The sequence below is a fragment of the Chrysemys picta genome, chromosome 13 (assembly GCF_011386835.1).
Source record: "Chrysemys picta bellii isolate R12L10 chromosome 13, ASM1138683v2, whole genome shotgun sequence".
Taxonomy (NCBI): domain Eukaryota; kingdom Metazoa; phylum Chordata; order Testudines; family Emydidae; genus Chrysemys; species Chrysemys picta.
This window is the reverse complement of record NC_088803.1, coordinates 34,492,644-34,515,584: the sequence shown is the minus strand read 5'-3', so window position 1 is coordinate 34,515,584 and position 22,941 is coordinate 34,492,644. Positions and strand designations below refer to the sequence as shown.

Here is a 22,941-nt window from a genome sequence, read left to right as displayed (position 1 = left end):
GTCAAAGAACCTGGACCCATCATTACCTTTACAAGATGTGCAGTGAGCTCCTCAGTGTCCAAGCAAAGCAGACAGAACCTCAGTTGTTATAAGCCTCAGAGTAAAGACACCGACAAACTAAGGGCTTCCTTTCATGACCTTGCTCGTGTACGCTGGTGGCACGAACTAAAAAGGTAAATTTTAGTTCATGCCAACTTGGCCCTCTAGGGCTATGTTAATGTGAACGAGGTACCTCTTAGTTCGAGCCAGCAGTCTCCACATGGGGCAGTTACAACGCAGCACTTTGGTGAGCACTGCAATTCACACCCCATGTAGTCCGCATTGCTATGCAGTGGAGACATAGCCAATGTTTCACACGTCTAAGAACAAAGGCTGAGCTGACCACTTCGAAATCCGAACCTGCAGTAGTAGGCGATTTCTAACCTGAAGTTTCCATCACTCAAAAGTCCACTCCAGCACAGAGAAAAAGTTGACTCCTGCATAGTGGCTATGTGGTGGTGAAGAGGGAAGGAGATCATCTGCCATTATTAAGGCTACAATTTAGTCACAGGTATTTTTAGTAAAGTCATGGACAGGTCACGAACAATAAACAAATATTTCCGGCCCGAGACCTGTACCTGTGATTAAATCTTAGAGGGGACCATGGCCGCTGTTGCCAGCTGCCTGGGGACTGCTGCCTGGCCTGCTCCAGCAGCGGCTGCTGTGGCTGGCCCCGGGCCTGCTCCAGCAGCGGCTGCTGTGGCTGGCCCCGGGCCTGCTCCAGCAGCGGCTGCTGTGGCTGGCCCCGGGCCTGCTCCAGCAGCGGCTGCTGTGGCTGGCCCCGGGCCTGCTCCAGCAGCGGCTGCTGTGGCTGGCCCCGGGCCTGCTCCAGCAGCGGCTGCTGTGGCTGGCCCCGGGCCTGCTCCAGCAGCGGCTGCTGTGGCTGGCCCCGGGCCTGCTCCAGCAGCGGCTGCTGTGGCTGGCCCCGGGCCTGCTCCAGCAGCGGCTGCTGTGGCTGGCCCCGGGCCTGCTCCAGCAGCGGCTGCTGTGGCTGGCCCCGGGCCTGCTCCAGCAGCGGCTGCTGTGGCTGGCCCCGGGCCTGCTCCAGCAGCGGCTGCTGTGGCTGGCCCCGGGCCTGCTCCAGCAGCGGCTGCTGTGGCTGGCCCCAGAGCCAGCTGCTAGGGCAGCCCCGGGGCCAGCCAAACTGGCCCCTGCAGAAATCACGGAGATCGTGGAAAGTCACGGAATCCGTAACTTCTGCGACCTCCGTGACAGACACGGAGTCGTAGCTGTTATTGTTGCAATACTTCAGGACAGATTTGCTACTATTCCTTTTAATGTTTGTTTGCCTCACTAGCCCCTCACCAACACTCTCCTGACATTCCCTTGTAGAGATTTTGTACCTCTGAGGCCGCCCTACTCTATAGTGATGTTGAGATTAGATTTATCGTTTTGTGGGGGCACTCTTCCGGTTCGGAAGTTGAGCTGACTGCAAAGTGGCTGTGCCTTGGAATAGGCCGTTCCATGCTGCGTTCTATTTGCAGCTCTGCCACTAACCAACTGAGTGACCTTGGGCAAGTCATTTCACCTCTGTGCCTCAGTTTCCCTGGCTGTAAAATGGTGATGCCATTGCCATCATTACGAGGATTAAGATGCTCAAGAAGGCAAGCACTAGAGAAAACACCACAAAGAATTCAGAGCTTCAGAAAACTGACTGGTATGGAACAAATAAAATCCCTTGAAGAGATGAGGCTGGAGCGCTACAAGATGGAGATGAAACCCCCTTCAGAAAAGACATGCTACGATAAGCTGCAGATGGACTAAGCGAACATCAGCAGAAGGACATTGTTACTAACTGCCGGGTTTTGCACTCAAATGCAGTTTCGCTCAGCAGTCAGCACAATTTGCAGAGCTCTGACACAGCTAACTTTGACTTATGCTGCCAAGACAGGCAAGGAGAAAGTTCTGTGGCCTTCCAATAAAGGCTTGCGACGATACCGACTATGATATAAAAGGGGAAAACTAAATATTAGGATACAGAGACAAAAAACAGGAAGGTTTGCTTGAGATAAAGCCAAAAGAGAGGCTTGTTAGGGCAAGAGACCTTTTCTGGATCACCAATTCTATATGTACTAATGGTTACAATAAAACTGAAATAGATGAAAGCCAGAGCACCAGAAAGAGGTCAGGAAGCTAGGAGGGAATTCAGAGAAGAGCACCAGGATGTTATGGAGGGGCTGAAATGACAGATGTAGGATGAAAGAGTAAAACCTAAACATACAAGGACATTTGGTGGTCAGGGTTGCATTTGAAATCACGACAATTGGAGTCAAATATTTGAAGGCTGTAAACACTACGAGGAAGAGGAGTTATTTTAGGGAGATGCAAGGCATGATGGGGTGAAACTGAGGAATGCAAGGTGAATACTAAGAGGGGTTTCCCAACAAGGAGGCCTACTAAAACAACAGAATAACCCCCAAAGGGAAGAGGTAGAAGGAAGCTCCTAAGTTGAGTCACTCAAAGGTCTTACAAACAAACAAAGTGCTGAGATGACAGGAGTCTGGAAAAATATTTGCATTTGAAGCCAAGCTGTATTAAACTGTAGGGAGTGATAAGGGCCAGTCCTCGAATACATGAATATTCATTACCCTACACATACTCTGGGGGACAACACTGGATTGTATTAGAGATGCCAGTACAAAACCACTTGTAAAGAAAAATTCATCTGCTGAGTCATCAAGCTGACAAGTTCTTCAAGGGGAGAGTGACACAGGTGCATCTCATACCCCAGGGCCAGATCATTTTCTCCCTCTTGCACTCAAACTGGAGAATCCTCATTTATTTGTAGATCTATATTTTTAAATGCCAATGTCAGTGAAAGTTGAACTTCAGTCACACCAGTTACATTACTTTTTGGATTCTGCACAGGGGAAAAAATGCTTCCCATTCAAATGCTTCCCAGATTGGACAGATTAAATCTTAAATGCTTTTAAAAACTCAAATAGAATGTGTCCTCTGATCAGCTTTCATTCATGTGTTCTTTAGACAAGATCCCTTTTGTGAAGGGAGACGGTTGCACAGCTGAGATCAGACTGTAATAATCGGGGGTGAAAGCCAAAATTATTTCAACGGTATGCTTCTAGTTTAAGGAGGTCCCAGGATCAAGGTTGCCTTTGAAGTGATACAGTGCTTAGTCTCCAATTAATATACCTGCACATAACAAAAAAACCTAAATCATCAATAAACCAAGGAGCTTTCATATTGCCTCATGATGGCGGAAACCCGCAGTGTCTGATCACTCTGGGTAGCCTCTATTTTACAGCAGGGAAGAGAATGGATCCATCAGCTTCTGGATCACTTGCTCCAGGATAGGTAGAAAACTAGTTCATTTTAAGGCAGCTCAGAAAAGCTGAAAAATGAATATTTTAGAACTCAAATTTCTGATTTTTTTTTAATGTAAAGAATGAATATCCTGAAATGAGATATTAAAAATGTTATTGGAAACTAAACCACATATTCAGAACACAAACCTTGATATGGTGTGCTAACAACAGTAAAAGCCAGTGGATCTGCAGGTCCCTGTTTATTTAATCTCTAGTCAGAGCACGATATAATGAGTTGAGGGTAAGCAAAGAATGACAAAAGGTTAATTTATCACAGAGGTATTACCATTTCCACTTTTGCTCTTCCTCTTTCTTCTGCTTCTTTTTCTTGTTGTCTCCTTCAGGGGCTCTCTTATCTTTGCTCTTAGTTTTCTTGGATTTGTTGTCCTACAAAGGGAGGACGAGGAGGAAAGGCAGAAGGATTATTAGAACACAGCTATGTTTTATTCAACAAGGTATTTTTAAAATAGAAAGACTCTTACTTAGACCAGGTCTACACCAGAAAATTTACAGGTATAACTATGTCGGATAGGGCTGTGAATTTTTCTGACATTTCTGTGCTGGCAAAAGCCCTAGTGTATACGTAGTTATACTGGCATAAACAGAGTGATTTTGCTGACATAGCTTATTTTGCACACCAAACCGGTATAAACCCTACCAGCTCAAAGCACTTTTCTGCTGGCATAGTTGCATCTACACTAGGGATTTTTATGCTGGTACAGCTATTTCAGCATAGCTTTTAAGTGTAGATTAAGCCTTAAAGAGATAAGCACACCAATTGGGACTGCTCACAAAATACATTTCACCAGCATCCCTTTGCCAGCAGACTAGGATCCTGGAGCACTGTTCCTGCCCACCAAGTAGCTGAAATCTCTAGTCATCTTAGTAGCTTCAATTTCCTTTCCAGGACTTCAGAGCTGATCTCTAATGGCTTTTAAAAAGCACTCGGCAGCTGCGTTGACACCGTTATAGCTAAACCCTGGATTAACTTCTTTGCCTTTGAGCTGCATCACATCATCTGTGCCAATACCAAAAGTTAATAAAGTTCCTTTTTCCATTGATAAATGCATCTGTACAGAAGGAGGGGTGTGCTATGTGGATTAGTCTGGGAGCATTAGATCTGATCTACACTTAAAATTTAAGTCAACATGGCTGTGGTGTTCAGGGGTGTGAAAAAAATCTAGCCGCCAGGGGCACCATCGCTATGCCAACATAATCCCCGGGAAGACAGAGATAGGTCAATTGAAGAATACTTCTGTTGACCTAGCTACCGTTGCTCTGGGAGGTGAAGCTCCTACAGCAATGGAAAACCCCCTTACGTCACTCTAGGCTGTATGTACACTACAGGATTATACAGGCATAGTCCCCCACAGTGTAGACATGGCCTTAGAAAGTTATCTTCTTGAATGAGTCTTAAAAATCACCAGTTTATTTCAAGGGTAGAAACACTCCTTTAAATTTCTATTTGGGCTAACAGGGCATCAGACAGATTAGCTTTCATTGTTCTACAAGATACCACAAGCACTCCGTTCTTAAATCAAGAAATTATAACTTTTGTCTCACAATTTACCTCTTCCTCCTCCTGTTTCCTCTTCTTTGATTTCTTGATATCTTCTGTTTTAATTTTTTTGGGTTTATAATCTTCACTGTAAGAGACACAGACCAGTTAACAAACAAACAAAAAATCACTTTGTTTCCTGGTATGCACTTACATATAAGCATGAAGGCTACATGTGCAAATTCACAAACACCTCTGGGATGGACACCCATGCTCATTCTCCCCATCCTCCGAAACGTACAGTGGGGTCCCCTAAAGAAAGAAGAGCACTTTTTTGCTGGAATGGATTCAGAAGCTCCGCCCCACACCATACAGCCAACAGACCCCTAAAATGATCTTTACAAATCTGAAACTGATGTGAACAATCCTCAATGTGCAAAGATTTAGCGAACTTCACTATCTCCAAGTACATGGGTTTTCCAAGATAAGGAGCCAATTCACAGGCATTAGTGGGCACCCAGTGAGAAGAATGCTAGATAAAGACTGGAACACTTTACAAGAGATTTTTTTTGGGGGGGAAAAAGCCCATCTCACTCATTTTTCCTTGTCACTGCTAACAATCCAGATGTCACATCACTCCAGTCAGCTCACTTCTTGTGTACTAGTTAGTTCGACAATGCCACGATGATGTTAGTGAGGCCATAATCCTTTCATAACCGACACTGGATTGGAAGGTCACTAAAACTTATCAAGCAGAAGGCAGTGGCTGACTATACAGAAGAAAACTTCTAAAGTCACATCTCTTTTGGAAATTGACAAATACTATGCAGTAACAGAAGAAAAATGGGACTGTGGTAATGGTCATTTACTAAGTATGACTGCTGTGTTCCTTAACTCACTAGCAGTGATAAGCAATGGCAGTGATTTACTCAGAGGGTCACATTAAGATACAGCTGTGCTTTGCAAAAAGCCCATTTTACTGTGGGACTTCACATGGCCTGTAGGTCTTACGTGTGCATTTTGATTAAATCATTGGGATAACTCACAACATATTTAGACCCTTTTAAAGGGGAATCCATGCCAAGCAGCGCAGGCAAAATTAGGGCTGACAAAGCTTTTTTTCTCCTGTGCAGTCATTTCACCGCACAGCAGAAATTACTGCAGCCATTTAGTGAACGGTTATGCCCCTCTTACTCAGATTTACGTTTTACATTCTTAATACCCATGTCCCTTTTCTCTGCCTGCCTTCTGATTTTGTATTCATTAGTTTTGCAACGCTTAACAGCGCCTTTTCCTCCTAGAGACAGAGTGCACCGAAAGATACTTTTTCAAAAGAGCAGTATGGGTACCATACTAAAAATACACCTAAATCATTCGTAGATCTTAAGCATAGCAAATGTATCTTCCAATAAAAAAATCTGGACCCAGATCCCCAGTCCCACATCCAACTTGTTAATTCTGAAAGGCCCAAAACCCCTCTAAACCATTCTCTTCACACAGGCGCAGTACACAAGTTACTTACTCGTCCTCCTCCCGAGGTCTCTTTAGGGGTTTGGAGTCCTCCTTGGGAGATGCATAATAGCCATCCTCATCAGGTTCATCTTTAATACGGGGCGGACTAAGGAAAGAGGCAGAGGATTGTTTGTTTAAATACAGAACACTGAGTCAAATAGTTTTTTGAAAATAGAACCGATTCAATGTAAGAAGGGAACTGTAAAGAGACACTGCCGGCTAGTCTTGGGAGTGCAGAGTTCCTGTATTTCTCCTAGCACCTGCACCAGTGTAGGGAGCTACACCCCTTACATTGTCTAGGACTACGCCATTTCCCCCACAATTGCGGACACTATCCAAAAGGCCTAAAGCAATGCAAGGAATGCAGCAATATTTTACGTGTTAAGGTCGGGGTTCTAGGTTACTCTGAGGCTTGTATTTTAGGTAAACAGAGTGCAGTTTCCAAAAATTTACAAATGTATTGTTTAGAAACTATTGAAGTCTATGCATTTATGCTGCGAAACAGGGACATCATCAAGTAACAGAAGTCCAGAGTCTTTGTTAAAAATAGTATCTCAAAAGAAAACAGTTTGATTTTAAAAACAGCATTTGCAAATGGAACCTTGCAGCATTACGCTACATTTGTGAGAACTAGATATGAAACAGATGATCAAGAAAAAGGTACACTAATTAGTCTATTTTCAATATCTAAGCTGCAAGAACACAACATGTGCATGCTTCCCCCCAACTCTCAAATAGACAGCATAAATATTAAATTAGGCATAACATTTTCAGTCTTAATGTGCCATGATGCTAGCAGCAGAAATAATTTTAAGACATTATTTTAAAAGCGATTGCCCTTTTAATTAACTTGTTTTTAAATTTCAGTCTTTGCCTTTGGAAAAAGCATTTAACTTATCTTTCTAAAACAAATAAGCTACAAAAAGAATCAGAAATCTAATGATTTCTGAATCACCCTAAATGCAATTCTAGTCAGGTAAGCAACTCGAAGAGCGACATCTTGAGCATTCCTATTCACGTTCCCTCAAATGATTTCTGTATCAAATTAGCTCAGTTTCCAAGTCAACACTCAGATTTTGTTATTGGGTGGAATGGGAAAAGAGAAATCAAGTAGCAGTCTGCACTGTACATCACTCTCAGAAAGAGACATTCTGGAATCTTAATTTAGCTGGCAATTGTGTTGAGGCGGCAGAACAGGCCAGTTTGCTCTTTCACAGCTGTATAGGTTCTGTGGTGCTGGCAGATGTAACTCAGAAGACAGAACAGATATGTGCTGTTACGAGGAGCCATTTTTATGGCATTACTTATAAACAAGAGCTAAGCTTCCAGACATTTGAAAAGTATCACCATAGGGGGAAAAAAAAAGTATTTATTTACCCTGTACAATTTATTCTTCCTGGCAGCTAGATTAATGGAAGAATTCTTCCATCCACCTAGTGCCATCTACACCAGGGATTAAGTCAGCTTAACTACAGTACTCAGGAGTGTGGATTTTTCACACCCCTGAGCAACATAGCTGGGTCAACCTAACTTTTTAGTGTAGACCAGGCCTAAAACACATACATTCGGTGAAACCGTAACGGTGCTCAATTGTCTGACTAGAATCAGTGTGAAAAGGGACCACAAGGGTCATCTAGTCTAACCCCCTGCCAAGATGCAGGATTTGTTGTGTCTAAACCAGAGGTGGGCCACATCTGGCCCGTGGGACCGTCCTGCCCAACCCCCGAGCTCCTGGGCCGGAAGGCTAGCCTCCGGTCCCTCCCATGCAGCCTCGGCTCGCTCCACTGCCGACGCAATGCTCTGGGCGGCGGGGTTGTGAGCTCCTGGGGCAGCACAGCTGCAGAGCCCGGCATGACCCTGTCTCTGTGCTGCGTGGTGGTGGCGGCATGGTTCGGCCCAGCTCCAGCTGGGTGGCATGGTTATAGCGCCGCCAGCCACCGGTGCTCCAGGCAGCGTGGTAAAGGGGCAGGGAGAAGGGGGGGTTGGATAGAGGGCAGGGGAGTTCGGGGTGGTGGTCAGGTGTGTGGGTCGGGAGAGGAACAGGGGGTTGAATGGGGGCAGGGGTCCCGGGGGCAGTCAGGAAGGAGGGGGGGTTGGATGGGGTGGCAGGGGGCAGTCAGGGGACAGGGAGAAGGGGTGGTGGTTGGATGGGGCAGGCAGTCAGGAATGAGAGGAGGGGTTGGATAGGGCAAGCAGGGGTCTGGGGGCGGTCAGGGGACAGGAAGTGGGGGTGTGTAGATGGGGCAGGAGTCGGGGGGGGGGGGAAGAGATAGGAGGGGGGAGCCGGGCCACACAATTTATGAAGCCCTCCATACAATTTATGAAACCCGATGCGGCCCTCAGACCAAGAAGTTTGCCTGCCCCTGGTCTAAACCAGCCAAGACAAATGGCTATCCAGTCTCCTTTTGAAAACCTCAAGTGAAGGAGCTCAGTAGGCAGCATGTTCCATCAGAAAGAGTTAACAAAAGGTACCATGTGCTGTATAAGGTAACTATGGCAATTGCCACTGGCTTATGATAATTACGCTTTACATTTCCAAGACAGTAGTTCCAAAAGGTGCTTGGAGAAGGGCATTTCTCTTTCCTCTACCAAGTCAGAAAAAAGTGTTAAATGCCGAGTCTGCATTTTCAAATATTGCTACTTGAGAACTGAAACTGAAAGGCTCCTGTATCAAGAAGGGACATTCAAAATAAGCATATGATTCTAATCAGGTAGAACACAGGCAGGCTCCTTCTCATGACCCTCCCTGACACAATTCCACTTCAGACCAAGGTGAGACGGGGATGAATTCTCAGTAGTGCATAAAATTAAAAACAGGCAAAAAAAAGAAAAAGGGGGGGGGGGGGGGGCGGGGCGGGCACGCAGCTGATCGAGGTTTCCAGCCCTAGATATAAACTGCTTCCAAGGCAGCAGATCTATTTCAATACACAGCAGATGGTCAGGCACCCCCAACTGAAAAACACAAAGTCACAGGACCCAGATTCATGATCTGAGAGCTGGATTTAAAGGAGTGAACAAGGAAATCTTTATTGTTTGTCAGATGTTAAGAAATAAATGGCACTTCTATTAAAAATTCACAAGTAAATGAACTACAAGTAAATCAAGTGGTGATTGGTACAATTCAATATTCATGAAGTCTAGATGGTTCTTTAAGGATTAGGAAGTCAATATGTAGAGTAGAATAAGTGACAAATTTTCTGATTTTTTTTTTTAAATGTTAACAAGTGGCCTATTTGCTATTTCTTTACAAACTAGGGTTTGAAATCCTAGTCCCTCGGTCTTGCTTTCAGATAAGCAAGTACCTGGGGGTGTAGCATTATCAACCCCAACTCCAGAAGACAAAATGCATAGTGAGTCAAATGCTTGCCATGACACCAACTTTACAGTGGGGTACGGATTTCTTCTAGCCCCCACTTACCACCATTTCCAGGAGTCTGCTCTGCCCTGGGCAGAACCTAGTTTCCAGATCACTGGATGAAAGCATTCAAGAATCCACGGTAGGGAACAATCCTGCATGCATGGAACAGACCAGATGTCCTGACAGGTCTTTTCCCATCACTGACTTCTGGGAAGTCAGCCAATTACCCAAAAGTGCATCTATTTGCTTGAGATGGGAGCTCTTTATATGGAGGAAAGATGTCACTGAAATATCAGAGCACCTGCCTCCACAAACTGGGTGGGAGGGGCCATAATAATTTGAGGATTGGGAAACAAAGCAAAAATCATGACAAACTGCTACATCAGATTACAGACCCCAGCCTCACTTTCTTACCTGGAGAAACCATTTTCCTTTTCCTTCTTTATTTTTACATCACCAGAAGATTTGTTCTGAAAGAGAAAAGGGGACAGAGAACGTGCAGTAGGAAACAAGTGCTAGTACTACTTGTAACTTAGTCCTTTTAGCACTGACTGATCACACCCAGGATGCCTACATCTTTGTGATCAGCTACATGCTGGCCTTCCATTAGTGTCAGTTGGGAAGGTCAAGTGTAGTTATCAGAACAATATCTGCTACATCTTATACTGGGAAACTGCAGCCTGTTGTTGCATAGGATGAACTTAATCTAAATTAACCTTTGACTATTATGAATCTAAACCTGACACTGAGTTCAGAGTGGAGTTACAATAGGAAAGATGTAGAGCAAGATCCTTAGTGGTGTAATTAGGCACTGCTCCATTGTGTCCATTTACACCAGTTGAAGATATGGCCCCTAGAGTCTGTGGCTTACAAGATATTGAGCTTTAAGTCTCAAACTTAATTTGGGGTTAGTTTCCACTATTAGATAACTAAAAACTAGAAGCAGTTCTTGTGTCTTCATGTAGTGTAACAGTTAAAGCAGAACTGCACCTTCCCAACTGCACCTTCCCACCCACATTCAAGAACTACCTACCTTTTCTTCCTTTCGTTTCTCCTTGTCTCTATCTTTGTGTTTGTCTTTGTGTTTCTCTGAGCTGCCATCTTTGTGTTTGGTTTTCTCTTTCTCTTTGTGTTTCTTCTCCGAGGAATCTTTGTGCTCACTGCAGGATAGAAGAGTCAGTTCAATGAGGGGCTGGCTGTTAAGAGGCTTGACCAACGGGAGCAACTTACAGTGTTAACTGAACTCCTAAGGCATGAAACTTACAATCACCTGAAATAAAGTCAAATTAACAGGAAGATACAACAAAACAGTCAGGTTCATGGCATTTACTTTCTTCAGAAGGGGAAGAAGGAACATGGGGTAAAACCACAGCTGCTAAGTATTCCAAATCAGGTTAACAGCATCAGTCTGGGGTTGTCAGTGAAAAATCACAACATGATGTATTTACCAAGGTGGAACACTTTAGCTTGGCTCTTCACTGTTCTTGTTTCCAATTAAATCCTGAAAGGTCACAAGTGAAGCGATACTGATAGTCACATTCCACTCCTCTGTGGACATTTGTTTAGACAGTAAGTAATAAAAACAAATTTTGTAGTTTTGACATTTTCATCCAAGGAACTAAATTCACTTTATAAACATTTGGTAGGTGATTATTCCCCTATCAACGGAGGAGAAACTGAGGCCGAGAAAAGTTAGTGACATGCTTAGGGTTACACTAAATCAATGGAATAAAACTCGGCAGTCCTTAATTCCTAGTTGCTTGCTCTAATGAGGCCTCACTGAACCGCAGTCAAAACCACTATACAGCTCAGCACAATTGGCTCTCTGCTCAGGAAAAGCTCAAGTCGGAATAACAATGACATGTCAGGACAGGAGTGCAGAGATGTTACCCTGCTTAGTTTTAACAAATGCTATTAGTTCATTGCCACTCAGATTCAAGTGCTGCAGATTACAGCATTGCCAATCAAGTGTTCAAAAATAATGAATGAGTCTGCAAGGTCATGATAAAAAAAAAAAAATCAAGGTTCTTTTTATTTCCCCGTTTGGTTTCTGAGCCTTTTAGGATACACCCTGATCACATTCTCAAGTTTTTCACTGCAACTCTAAGGGCTAGATTCTCAGGTAGTTACTTGACCCCAAGAACTGGAGTCTTATGAAACCACACCAAACATCTCAAGACTCATGTTAAAAAAGGCACAAGAGTTGGCAATGCAGAATTAGCAGCACTGTTCTTGAAGCCAAGCAGCAACTCTACTAGCTGAACATGCCGTAGATAGGCTTGTTTACAAAACTGTATGAAGTCCCATTAAAACAGAAGGAAAAGACCCTGGCTCCCTGCAGGACGTACGTGGGGGGAAATAATTGGGTTCCCTTTCATGCTGGGGATGGTGAAACACCAAGCTTCTTGCCTGTCCTGACACAGTTTGCAGACCCAGATCCATCAGGACTACAACTCCCATAATGTACTCTCTCTTTTATCACGGTTATTCTTCATTGTTTTAACTTAGAAAGATCCCTGGCCTTAAAGAAACATTTTCCATCACTCCTTGGGATTAAGCTGTGTATCAAACATAAGCTTCTTCACTTTCAAGGTCCTCCACGGCCTATCCCCACACTACTTATCTCTCATTCAGTATCAAAAAGTCAGCTCCCACCCGTGATTAGCTTAAGAGACCAGCCTTCACTGCCCACTTGTTAAATTTTCAAACAAGCATCTTTGTACTTTTATTCCATGCTGCCCTTCACATAGGGAGGAGCTCTCCATAAACATCCACAAAGACATTCATTGTTATTCTTCAAATGCCTCCTTAAAAACTTTCCTTTGCTTACAAAAATCTTGATAAAGGTTGTGCTGCTGGTGTGCTGAGACCACAGCCTATCCTACTGGCTAATACGGGCTCACTGTTTGTTGGTACTTCCCCATCAATCAATCCATATCCATCTGTCATCTTTTCATGGACATGTCAATGGTAAGCTTGTTTGGGGCAGGGCTGTCTTTTTGTTCTGTGTTCGTACAGCACCTAAACTGTGGGGGTCCTGGGCCATGACTGGGGCTCCTGAACGCTACAATACAAATAAACTAATAGTACAAAGCTTTATGAAAATGTACGCAGCTTCCTTATTTCAGTCATTTAACACTCAAGTGCAAGTAAAGACACTTTGAATGGTGATACACTGAAAAAAATCACGTCTAGGATGCAAGATGGGAGGGAGCTTTTGAGAGACACAAGTTCTCCAATTCTCCTTTGTTTCTACCTGAACAAAGAGGGACATGCAGAAATTGGGCTGCTAGTCTAAACACTACAGAAAGAAATGAGTGTGTTATTCAGCACTCAGAAAGGTTGTGTGTGATTAAGAGATGGGCATCTAAAGTTACAATACACCAATTTGTTCACACCTGTAGGACTGCAGAGAAAAACCTGACTTCAACCTCATCCTGCTGCTTGTACACATACAACTCCTATGGACTCCTCCAGAGTTGCACTTGATAAAGGTCTAGCCAGAGAACCACACTCAAAGTGCCATATTGTAATATGCATCTCTCTCCAAATCCAAGCAGTTAAGGAGGAAGATCCCAGTTCTGATGGCACTCACTTTTTGCCAAGCAACATCTAAATGGATATTGAATCTACTGCACACGGTACAGGGCAGAGCACTGGGAAATTGCCACTGCACTAGGACAGTCTCTCCCACTGCTGGTTCAAAACAGTAAGAATAAAAAGCTTATATTACATTAGCAGGAGGTGGTCATCTCACTAATTCAATACAAGCGCCTCACTATGAAGTCTCAAGATAGAAGTCAGTTTCCATTTAACTCTCTGGTGACAGGATTAGACTAGTGGAACAGTGTACAAGAGTGCCTAAACACTGAAGGAGATTAAGTATTTCTAGAGTGCCAAAGACAGATATGCCATACCACAGATTGCCTGTTAGCATAGATTTAAAGACCACATACTGCAGATTACATTGTATATGCTATGTGATCATGACAGCAGTACACACAGAACCCTGAACTGAATTTGAAAAGTCAAGTGGATGCCTGCTATCGCTACACTTGTGTTGTTACCTCGGATAGATTTCCCAGCTTCAGTAACCTAGAGGGAAAATGAAAAAGACGACAAGCTGATGATTCTCACATTGTTCGTGAGCTTAAATTTCATAATTATAAAATTGCAAGAGGGATGATTAGGGAACAGCCCAGGTAGAACAGCAGAAAACTATTGCAACAGGTGCCTTGTGGGTTTAGAAGACAGATGCATGTGGAGATGACAGTCGGGTGAGAAAGGTAATATAGCTATTTACCTCCCACAGTAGGGCTTAAACCTAGACTTGTGTCTTCAAGTCTACATTGTTCTATTTTCTAACCAGCAGATTCTTGTCACCCCACATTCGTCTATGGGTTTGTTTTTAAAATCTCACCTGCAATTGCATGGCTTCCTAAATTTATCCAAATACTACAACAGCTTTTACAGCAGTTTGCATCTATGAATCTCAATGCAATTTAAACAACAGTGAATTCAGTTCCGTGGTATAGGGAAATAGCATTGTCCCTATTTCACAAGTGACAAAGGATCGGAAATTAAATGTTAATATTTTCAAGAGTATCATGCTGCTTCTGGATACCAAACTTGAGACTACATACCTGTAGGCCTCATTTTCAGAAGTGCAGGACACTCATGGCTTCCACTTCTGTTGTGCCACCAAAAATTGAGGTACCCCAAAATAAATCAGCCACAACTCTTGAAAATGTTGGTTTGAGTGACTTGCTCATTGCCAAATACAATATCACTCGTGGAGCCAGAAATAGGTCTCTCAGCTTCTGACCTTCAGTCCTGGGTCTTTACCATAAGGACTACCCCCTTCCTCCCTTTGCTTTTCGGCAAGGCAACTTATTTCTTGCTTTCCAACACCTTTAATAGTCGCCTCTCATTGCTCTTCAGAGCGTGAAGCAGCATGGGGAGGGAAGGCTCAAAGATCCAAAGCCTATTTCTAAGTAACAGTGATATAGGTGGTGAACTCTGAGATTCCCCCATCACCATCTTTCCTCCCGTTAGAAGGCTAACAGAAGCTTCCCTAAAAAACCAAAATTCCATCTGCTACTTGTTCTGAGGCAAGAAAGAAATACATTTTCCTTCTCCCATTCATAAACAGATTGCTTGCCACACCTACACATTCTCTGGGCACCAAAACACAGCTCTGATTTTACAGACAGACAAGTGCGTCTGAAATCTGACACACTAAATAGCAAAAGCAGGCTCAGGCCATCCTGCCTACCTGGAAGAGCCTGATTTACGTCAGTGCCAATGAGCGATGCGCGCGTCACTTGGGAACATGCTGGCGTTGTAGACTTCAGCCAGTAATCCTGGCAACAGTAACAAGAGGCACATAGTTTTCCTAAACGTACCCATTTCAGCCAACAAACAGAACAGCATTGGCCTGGCATGTGTTTTTATCAGGCTAGGACAGTCGTTCAACTATGGGTCGGGATCCCATTTTAATGGGGTCGCTAGGGCCAGCATTAAATTTGCTGGGACCCAGGGCTGAAGCTGAAGGACAGGCTCCACCCCAACCTGGAGAGGTGGGGCTCTGGCTCTGGCCCCTCTCTCCTACCCAGGGTCATGTAGTAATTTTGTTGTCAGAACGAGATCACTGTGCAATGAAATTTGAGAACCCCTGGGCTAGGATATATAGGAAGCCTCCAGGGGAAACACTTCACAGTTTGGCAACTATAACAGAAGAGGGCAACATGGTATCTCTTCCAAGGCACCATCCTTAACCTTCAGAATAGGTCTCAGCCTTCCATAGGGACACTGCTCACAAGGATGCCTAAAGCTATGATCAGGTGGATGTGTCACATTTTGAAGATCAGAGAATCCTTTTCTGGCCATTTCAGACTTTACACACTACTTGTTTCCCTCTTTACAGAAAGACATGATATGATGCAGCCATAGAATTATGACATGTATCCTAAATTCCTTCCTTTGTATCCTTGCTTTTGTTACCTCAGTTGCATCCTTCCCTGCAGAGCTAGCCAGATTAAAACCCAAAAGTCAGAAACCCATTGAAGAGGATCAATACAAAGTATAATGCCTTATATCAAGACAGCTAACTCCCACCTTCCTGTTCAGGAATACATTGTATGGTCTAAGCATATTTATACACCCATATATGCATCCACACTACAAGATTGTATGGGTGTAATTATTTCAGTAAAAAAGGTCACCCTCCCTAAAGAGACATAGTTATACTAGTACAACATTTGTGCTTAGATCAGATAAATGCTGGTTAAGGAATAGGCCTGTTAAAACAATAGTGTCTTGCTGCAACAACACTTGGAATGCAGCAGGAATTTGTCAGATCTCTTGGAGGGAATAAGAGAAATTAATTTAACACCTCATAATAGGCACACATCAGCCAGTGCCCCACAGCGTACCACCAACTCTGTTTCCTGTCTCTCCTTTTAGAAGGTTTGTATAACACAGTATCTCAGAGGGTTTTGGGGAGACAGGGGAAGAATGATGGAAATGTTAAGTGCAACAAAAGAAATCTGTCTCCTTGAAAACTCTAGCAGTATTCCCTTGATGAGCTGCCTAGAGGAAAATGTGATGGAGGGCTTTTTTTTTTTTTTTTTTTTAAATTGGGGGAGGAAGCGGAGAACGTGCATCTGGCAGCAGCTGCTTATACTGTGATCAGATGGAAAGCCAGAAGTGGAAAGTGTTTCCAAAGGATGGCAGATGTGCACATACACAGCTTCCTTCTTCAAACCACAGCGGCTTTGAGTACTTTAACACTGCATTTTTCCAGGTGCCATTTATGTATATTAACAATCCTCTTCCTCCCCTTCTAATGCCTTTTCTATCCCAGCTTCAGATCACAAGCAGGGAAAGATGTTTTATCTAAAGCATCTCTATTTCCCCTCTAATTTTCCCAGCTGTAATTAGCTTGTAGTACCATGGCTGTGTATGATCTACTATTAAGCATCAGAACTAGTTGCAAACAGCACTTCGGTGTGACAACTGATATCTGTTAGAATCCAACTGAAGCCTAAGTAATAGGCAGCTCTTAATTTATAGAAATCTTAAACCAACAGGGATAGTACAGAAGTTATACTGCCTGACTTACTGCAATGCTGTTAGAAAGCTGTGATTACATTCAGAGCAATAAATACTAGTAAAGGCCAAGTTTTCAGCTGGCCTGCAGTTTTGTATTCCCATTGTTAGAGCTGCACCACCACAGGGCAGAACTGGGTGTAAGCCTGTTTGGGCCCAAATTGTACAGCTGAGCTACCAATTCATGAGAAACCGAACCCATGGCTGCTGAAATGAATGGGAGTCTTTTTATCAACTTCCACAGACAATGGATCAGGTCCTTAGCGAACACAGTATTTGGGGGATAAAACAGAAGGCCAGAGCTGTCATCAGTTAGAGACAGATGAAAATGAAACCTCATGTGTGTGTGTGTGTAAGCTCTTTGGGACTGGGACCAGGCATAGCATGCATATTCTAGGCACTACTGGAAAGTAATAATTTTACTATTAGAAGTCAATTTTTCCACCAGATAGCAGCCCAAGGTCGATTGTGGACACAGGGAGGGATCCAACCCTTTTCGATCCCCCCCCCCAGCAAGCACAAGGACATTTTCAAATGGTCCTTTTCTCTACATCTACAGATGACCAGATTTCCTCCCTCTTCTCCTTCCCTCTGCCATTTAGATAAATGGTTTGGGGGACAACACATGAAATATGGTAAAGAAAACGGGAGAAAACCCAAAATTTTCCATGATCTGAATTTACCTGTGTATGAGTATAGTGGAATGGACACCCACTCCTGCCCTGAAGGGCTTAAAACAGCCAGGAAGAGGGCTGTAGCAGGGAAAAGCTAGGCTCATTGGGGAAGTAGCCACAGCTGGGCCATTCCCCAATCAGGCCCAGCTGGTCCCTATAAAAGGCTGTGAGCCAGAGGCCCAGAGACAGTCTCTCTCTGCATTGAGAGAGAGAAGGGCCTGGCTGCAGGGAGCTAGGGACAGGGTACTTGAATGGAGCAGGGCTGGAGAAAGGCAGAGGAGCTGGGGAGCTCCAGCCTGGAAAGCCCCAGGCTGCGGCCTAGCAGAAGGTCAAGAGGTACTGCGGGTTGCAGAGGGCAGTCCAGGGGTAGACCAAGGCAGCAGGTCCAAACCCAGCCTTGCCAGTGATGAGTAGGCCCATACTGCAGTCTGCCCCAGGGCGTGGGGCTAGACGATGACTGGCAGTAGCCTTATACCGAGGCGAGATGGGAATAGTGGGTGGGGGTTCCCTGGGGAGGGGAGACCCCAAGATTGAGGGGTTACTGCTAGGGGGCAGCACCCCAGGTAAAAGGGCACCGGGGTCCAGGGAGGGACATGAGGCCAGAGGACAGGCGGATCACTGGCCTGCAGAGGGCACTCTGGAGCTGGAACGAGCTAATTCCCAGAAGTCACCAGCAAGAAGCGCCGCAGGGGTGAGTCCACTCATCTACAATGAGACAAGTAGCTCCTCTCCCCATCCCAATTCTTGTTTTTGGCAAAAAATCAAGAAATCACCACTGAGAATTGGGTCTATAATCCCTACTACACCCTCAACATTTGTTCAAACGCAGAAGATAGCAAGAGACATTTTGTAACCAGAATGAACATGCAAGCTGGAGGAGGATTTTTCTGAAGCTCAGACACTTGTCACGCTGACAATATGGATCAGTGCTGCCAATGTGGGGGTGGGGAGTCTCTTCACTCCATACACCACAGTACCAGTTTTCTGCTGATTTCAATTTACTGACAGCCTGCATTCCATGCACAAAACCCCAAGACACACGGAAGAAAGAATCTCTTGTTACTTCAAGATTAAAAACAACAACCAATATCTGTTAAAGTCTCTGATTCAAAAAGGCCCATTATTTTACCAAGTCTTTTTGTTTAATACATTGAAACCAGGTATTTCAAAGATCATTTACCACAGATTAATTTACTGAATTTTGCCTTTCCACGCAAAGAAGTCTATATTTAATGTGCTCATTATTCCTTTATCTGGTATGTATTTAGAATCATAGATTCGATTTACAAAAAGACTTCTGAGTATTACTCAATACATTGATGTAGATCTATTATTTGATATAGAATTTGCTTTAGTAGGCTTTGCTGTTTATTTATTTTTAAACAGGGCAAATAAATAAATAATAATAAAACCCTGAAATGTACAAGAGTGCTATTTTTTCCCAGTTTACTACATCTGTACTTGAGTGGTTAGGATATAAAGCTGTCATCTAGTGAGTGGGAGAGGATGAAACCAGAAAGTAAAATTAAAGAGTTCTGCATATGAGGCCAGCACTCTTCTACCACATGAGATCATGATTATCTATTTTAGGTATTTTTAAAGCACTTATCACTTGGCAGCTCAGAATCATGATCCGACCTCCCCCTCACACAAAGACAAGACATAGAAATTATTTTTATGCAGGGGAATGTTTTTGCCCTCGACAGAAGTTTATAAAACAACCTTGTTTAAGAGTGATGATAGAGATGTCAAATTATTAGACAGACATGGAGAGCACCGGTCTGCTTCCTCTACAACTGGGAATTGTTCCTAATTGCAACCTTCAATTATAAAATTCTCCCTTTTGGAGTAGGGAGATTAGTTTGTGCCCACCCCACCCCATCATCTCCCTTACAAAAAAGGAACATATATTACTGTGTTATGCATGACACATTATGGAGGTGCCAAAAGTAACTTGATAGTTAAGGCTGACTTAAGTTTTGCACTTAAAGAAAATATTCCACATTTTATGTATGAAAAATACATAATACATACATCCTCCACAAGATTACAGCACTTAGCTGAATACAGAATGGCTTTTCTGAGAATTTATAAGCACTTCTGTTAGTCTGAATTAAATTTCTTAAAGGACCCATTTTTAATTTTAGCACCAGGTGTCAGACCTTTTCTGATCCCTAATGATCTTAGTAATAGAGCAACATGCTCTTCAAACTCCCCATATACTTAAAAACTCACTGAAATCTCATGCATTAGCTAAATCCTTTTTTTTTTAAAGTACGAATAGTTATTTTTTGCAGTTATACTTCATAGGTAAAGTTTCTCCTTCAGCACAGGCAGACATATATGTACTACTTCAGAGTTCTATCTCCCATAGTTCTCAACGGGACTGAAGTCATGGGCTTCCCTTGGCCAAAATGGACACTGCCTCCTCTTTTCCATATCCTGATAACAGGAGGGTTACCATCTTCCCTAAGGGCAGCTTGGCTTCACTCCCATGTAGAAAAATGGGAAGTGGTGGCCATTTTGCAAGACAGCATTTCTTCATGAGTTTCTGGAAATAAGTAGTTTCCCTTCCCCACCTTCAGTCTCTGAACAGACTATTAATCCTAAAAATAATATTTTCAAAACCTACTTGTTGCACCAGATATATTCAAAACAGTAATAAGAGGGACAATGAAAGGTACTTAAAATGAGTCCCAGCCAGTCCACATCCAGTCACCAAATCAAAACTTAAAGAAATCACCATGAGTGTCAATATTGTTTAAATAACCACAGTCTGAAGTACATTACAATACCAAAGAATTTTTGTTTCCAGGCAAAAGTTGCAACTTCTTCAGGAGTTTTTATATGTTCTACTCTCACTGCTCTGACCCTATTGTCGTCTTCTTTGAATCCCCTTCCCTAGCTGACTTTCATCCCTTCAGATTCAAACTCCTCATCCTCACCCAAGAAGCTCTACATCTCTGCACTGGTTTCTCCCTACTCAATCTCCCCCCAATCCTCTGACCTTTCTGCTGTGTCTCCTCCTCTCACAGTTAGATTCGTGTCTTCTGTTATGTCTCCATTGGAAGTCTCCTCACTTCTCATCTAGGATGCACCCTCCTCTTCTTTCAAATCTCTTTTTAAGAACACACTAATATTTCCATGAATCTTCCCCCCAATAGTTTTCCTCACCAATGATCTCTGTGCCCCTTCTTCTAAAACTGCTGCCCCATATTTTGAGCACACTTTATAGGGCAGGGATTATTATTTAATCCAGGTTTTATACAGGCACAGTATATATTTATGGAATTGTACTGGTGAATACTAATAAGAAAATTTGGGAAAGAAAAGTCTGCATAATAAAGTCAGTTGTTTCCACGAGTCAGTCATGTCCGCTTTAAAAATAATTGCATTTGATAGAGCGAGCAGCTGCTACGCCGCATATGACTGAGTATGGACAGAGGTAGAGCGTGGTGGGTTTTCACTGCTACTCAACAAAAAGTCCTGAAGTGTTCTTAATGTGCGTGTAATGTTATTCTCCCAGGAGTATCAGCCTGCAGTCACAACTGACTGATACAACAGACCAAATATATTCACCTTCAGGGATACATTTTGAAAAGGCTGAAAATGCACATGCACCTGCAACTTGTGTGCACAAACTGGAGAAGTGAACTGCAAAAGGAAAGTTAGGTGCCTCACAGACCACTTGTGCAGAGGAGAGGCAGGTCAACAATATTAGGTAACCATTCACCAAAACTAGCAAGAATTTGTTGTACACACTCAGATATGCTGGGCTTTTCAAAATCACAGGCCGCAAGTACAGCATGTGTACCTGTTAAAGAACTCTGATTTTTTTTTTTTTTTTTTAAACACATTTTTTGACACATTTTTATTGACGTATTGCCCTCAGGAGAAGTAAGCTACATAGGCAAGAGTGCTGAAGGCTTTAGACATAATGGAACAGACTGTGATGCCTGTAGTCACAAGAGACAGCTCATATATCATGAGTAGTCCCACTGACTTCAATGGAAACGAGGTGGAGTAAGGTACTATATAGTGTGAGTAAAGCTATCCATCTGACCCAATGTGAGCTTAATTTTTTTCTACCCCAAAAGGGGGCCAACCCTCATTAGTAATCACTTTCAGTATCATCATTATAACCTATTCCACGCCCTCAACTTCAAGCTGCCCAAATGTGATTTTTTTTTAAAAAAAATATATAAACCAATAGTTATGAGCCGTTTGAGAATTAGAATTGGTGAAAGATTTTTCCACTTTAAAAAAAAACAAAAAACCCCACCACCACTCCCTCCTCCCCCGCCCCAAGAGAAGGAAGCTCAAAACATAAAGGTGAGCTTTCAAACATCAAATATGGAAAACACATTAGGAGATAATTGAAGGGCATGTGCTTTGTTAAATTTGCAAAAAAGATGGTTTTACATTTAGGTGAAAAACATTTGGAAATGTAGAGCCAAGAATGTACACAAAGAAAATGTGTTAAGTAGTAAGTTGAGAAGTTACAGACTGATGCAGTGCCAATATGTGAGCAACAAGCAGAACATGAAGATATTTACTATAAAAAAGTAAATAAACATAAAACTATAGAACATTGATGTATGATTTAATAATAAAAAGAATCACAAGATCATCAAGTAGGAAGTTAGCAATATGAACTTGGCCACAATGCACAAAAATACCTGCCATTTCTGAAATTTTAAGATGCATAATGTAATGTTTTTGTTAATAATGAATACACACAGTACCACAAAAAACCAAAAGTATCAATAGTACTGAACTAAAGTTTGCACAGTTTGGCAGTTAGTAGTCATTTCCTCAACTGATTTTTAATTACACCAATCTACATTCAACACAGACCTCCATTTTTAAGATTATGTGTATTAACCTGTACATGTAAGAACGCATGCACTTATCTGTGAGCATTCTTTTAAACACTTAAAAATAGCAATACTGTGCATATTAATCACCACATTAACTCCTCATATGAAGCCTTGACTGTGGGTGAGCAAAGGTTTTGGCAACAGTGACCTGTCAATTGATTTTCCTCACCTATTGCTGTGCTTAGACTTTTCCCGGTCTTTTTCCTTGTCTTTCTTGTGCTCTTTGTGCCGGTGTTCTCGATCTTTGTGTTTATCTTTGTGTTTGTGAGAATCTGTAAGCAGAAGAGAAAAGGAATTAAGAAATGAAATTGGGAGTAGTGAACTGTGTCTCAAGTCATCAGCTCCCTCATGCAGCTTTGTATTTATTTTGCTGTTAAAATATCCTTCACAATACAATATAGGAACAAAATCTCAGCATTGAAAGGTCCTACTATACTAATTTGAAACATCATTGTGTTGGGTCAAATTAACTCAAGATAGGTTCTATATATGTGCAACTGCTGCTATGTTCCAACAATTTTGAAATGCTTTACAAACATTAAATCAC

The 22,941-nt window shown here is 42.9% G+C and overlaps 1 protein-coding gene across 1 annotated transcript in view; it reads right to left on the bottom strand.

The window, feature by feature from the left end:
• The window catches only part of TOP1 (DNA topoisomerase I), an 81,148-nt gene that overhangs the window by 22,951 nt on the left and 35,256 nt on the right, over positions 1–22,941 (bottom strand). Inside the window, exons 3-8 of the mRNA XM_008168113.4 lie at positions 22,564–22,666; positions 10,764–10,890; positions 10,145–10,200; positions 6,383–6,478; positions 4,933–5,008; positions 3,649–3,749 (exon numbers count right to left, since the gene is read on the bottom strand). Coding sequence (XP_008166335.2) covers positions 3,649–3,749; positions 4,933–5,008; positions 6,383–6,478; positions 10,145–10,200; positions 10,764–10,890; positions 22,564–22,666 — 559 coding nt within the window. The remainder of the gene's footprint in view (positions 1–3,648; positions 3,750–4,932; positions 5,009–6,382; positions 6,479–10,144; positions 10,201–10,763; positions 10,891–22,563; positions 22,667–22,941) is intronic.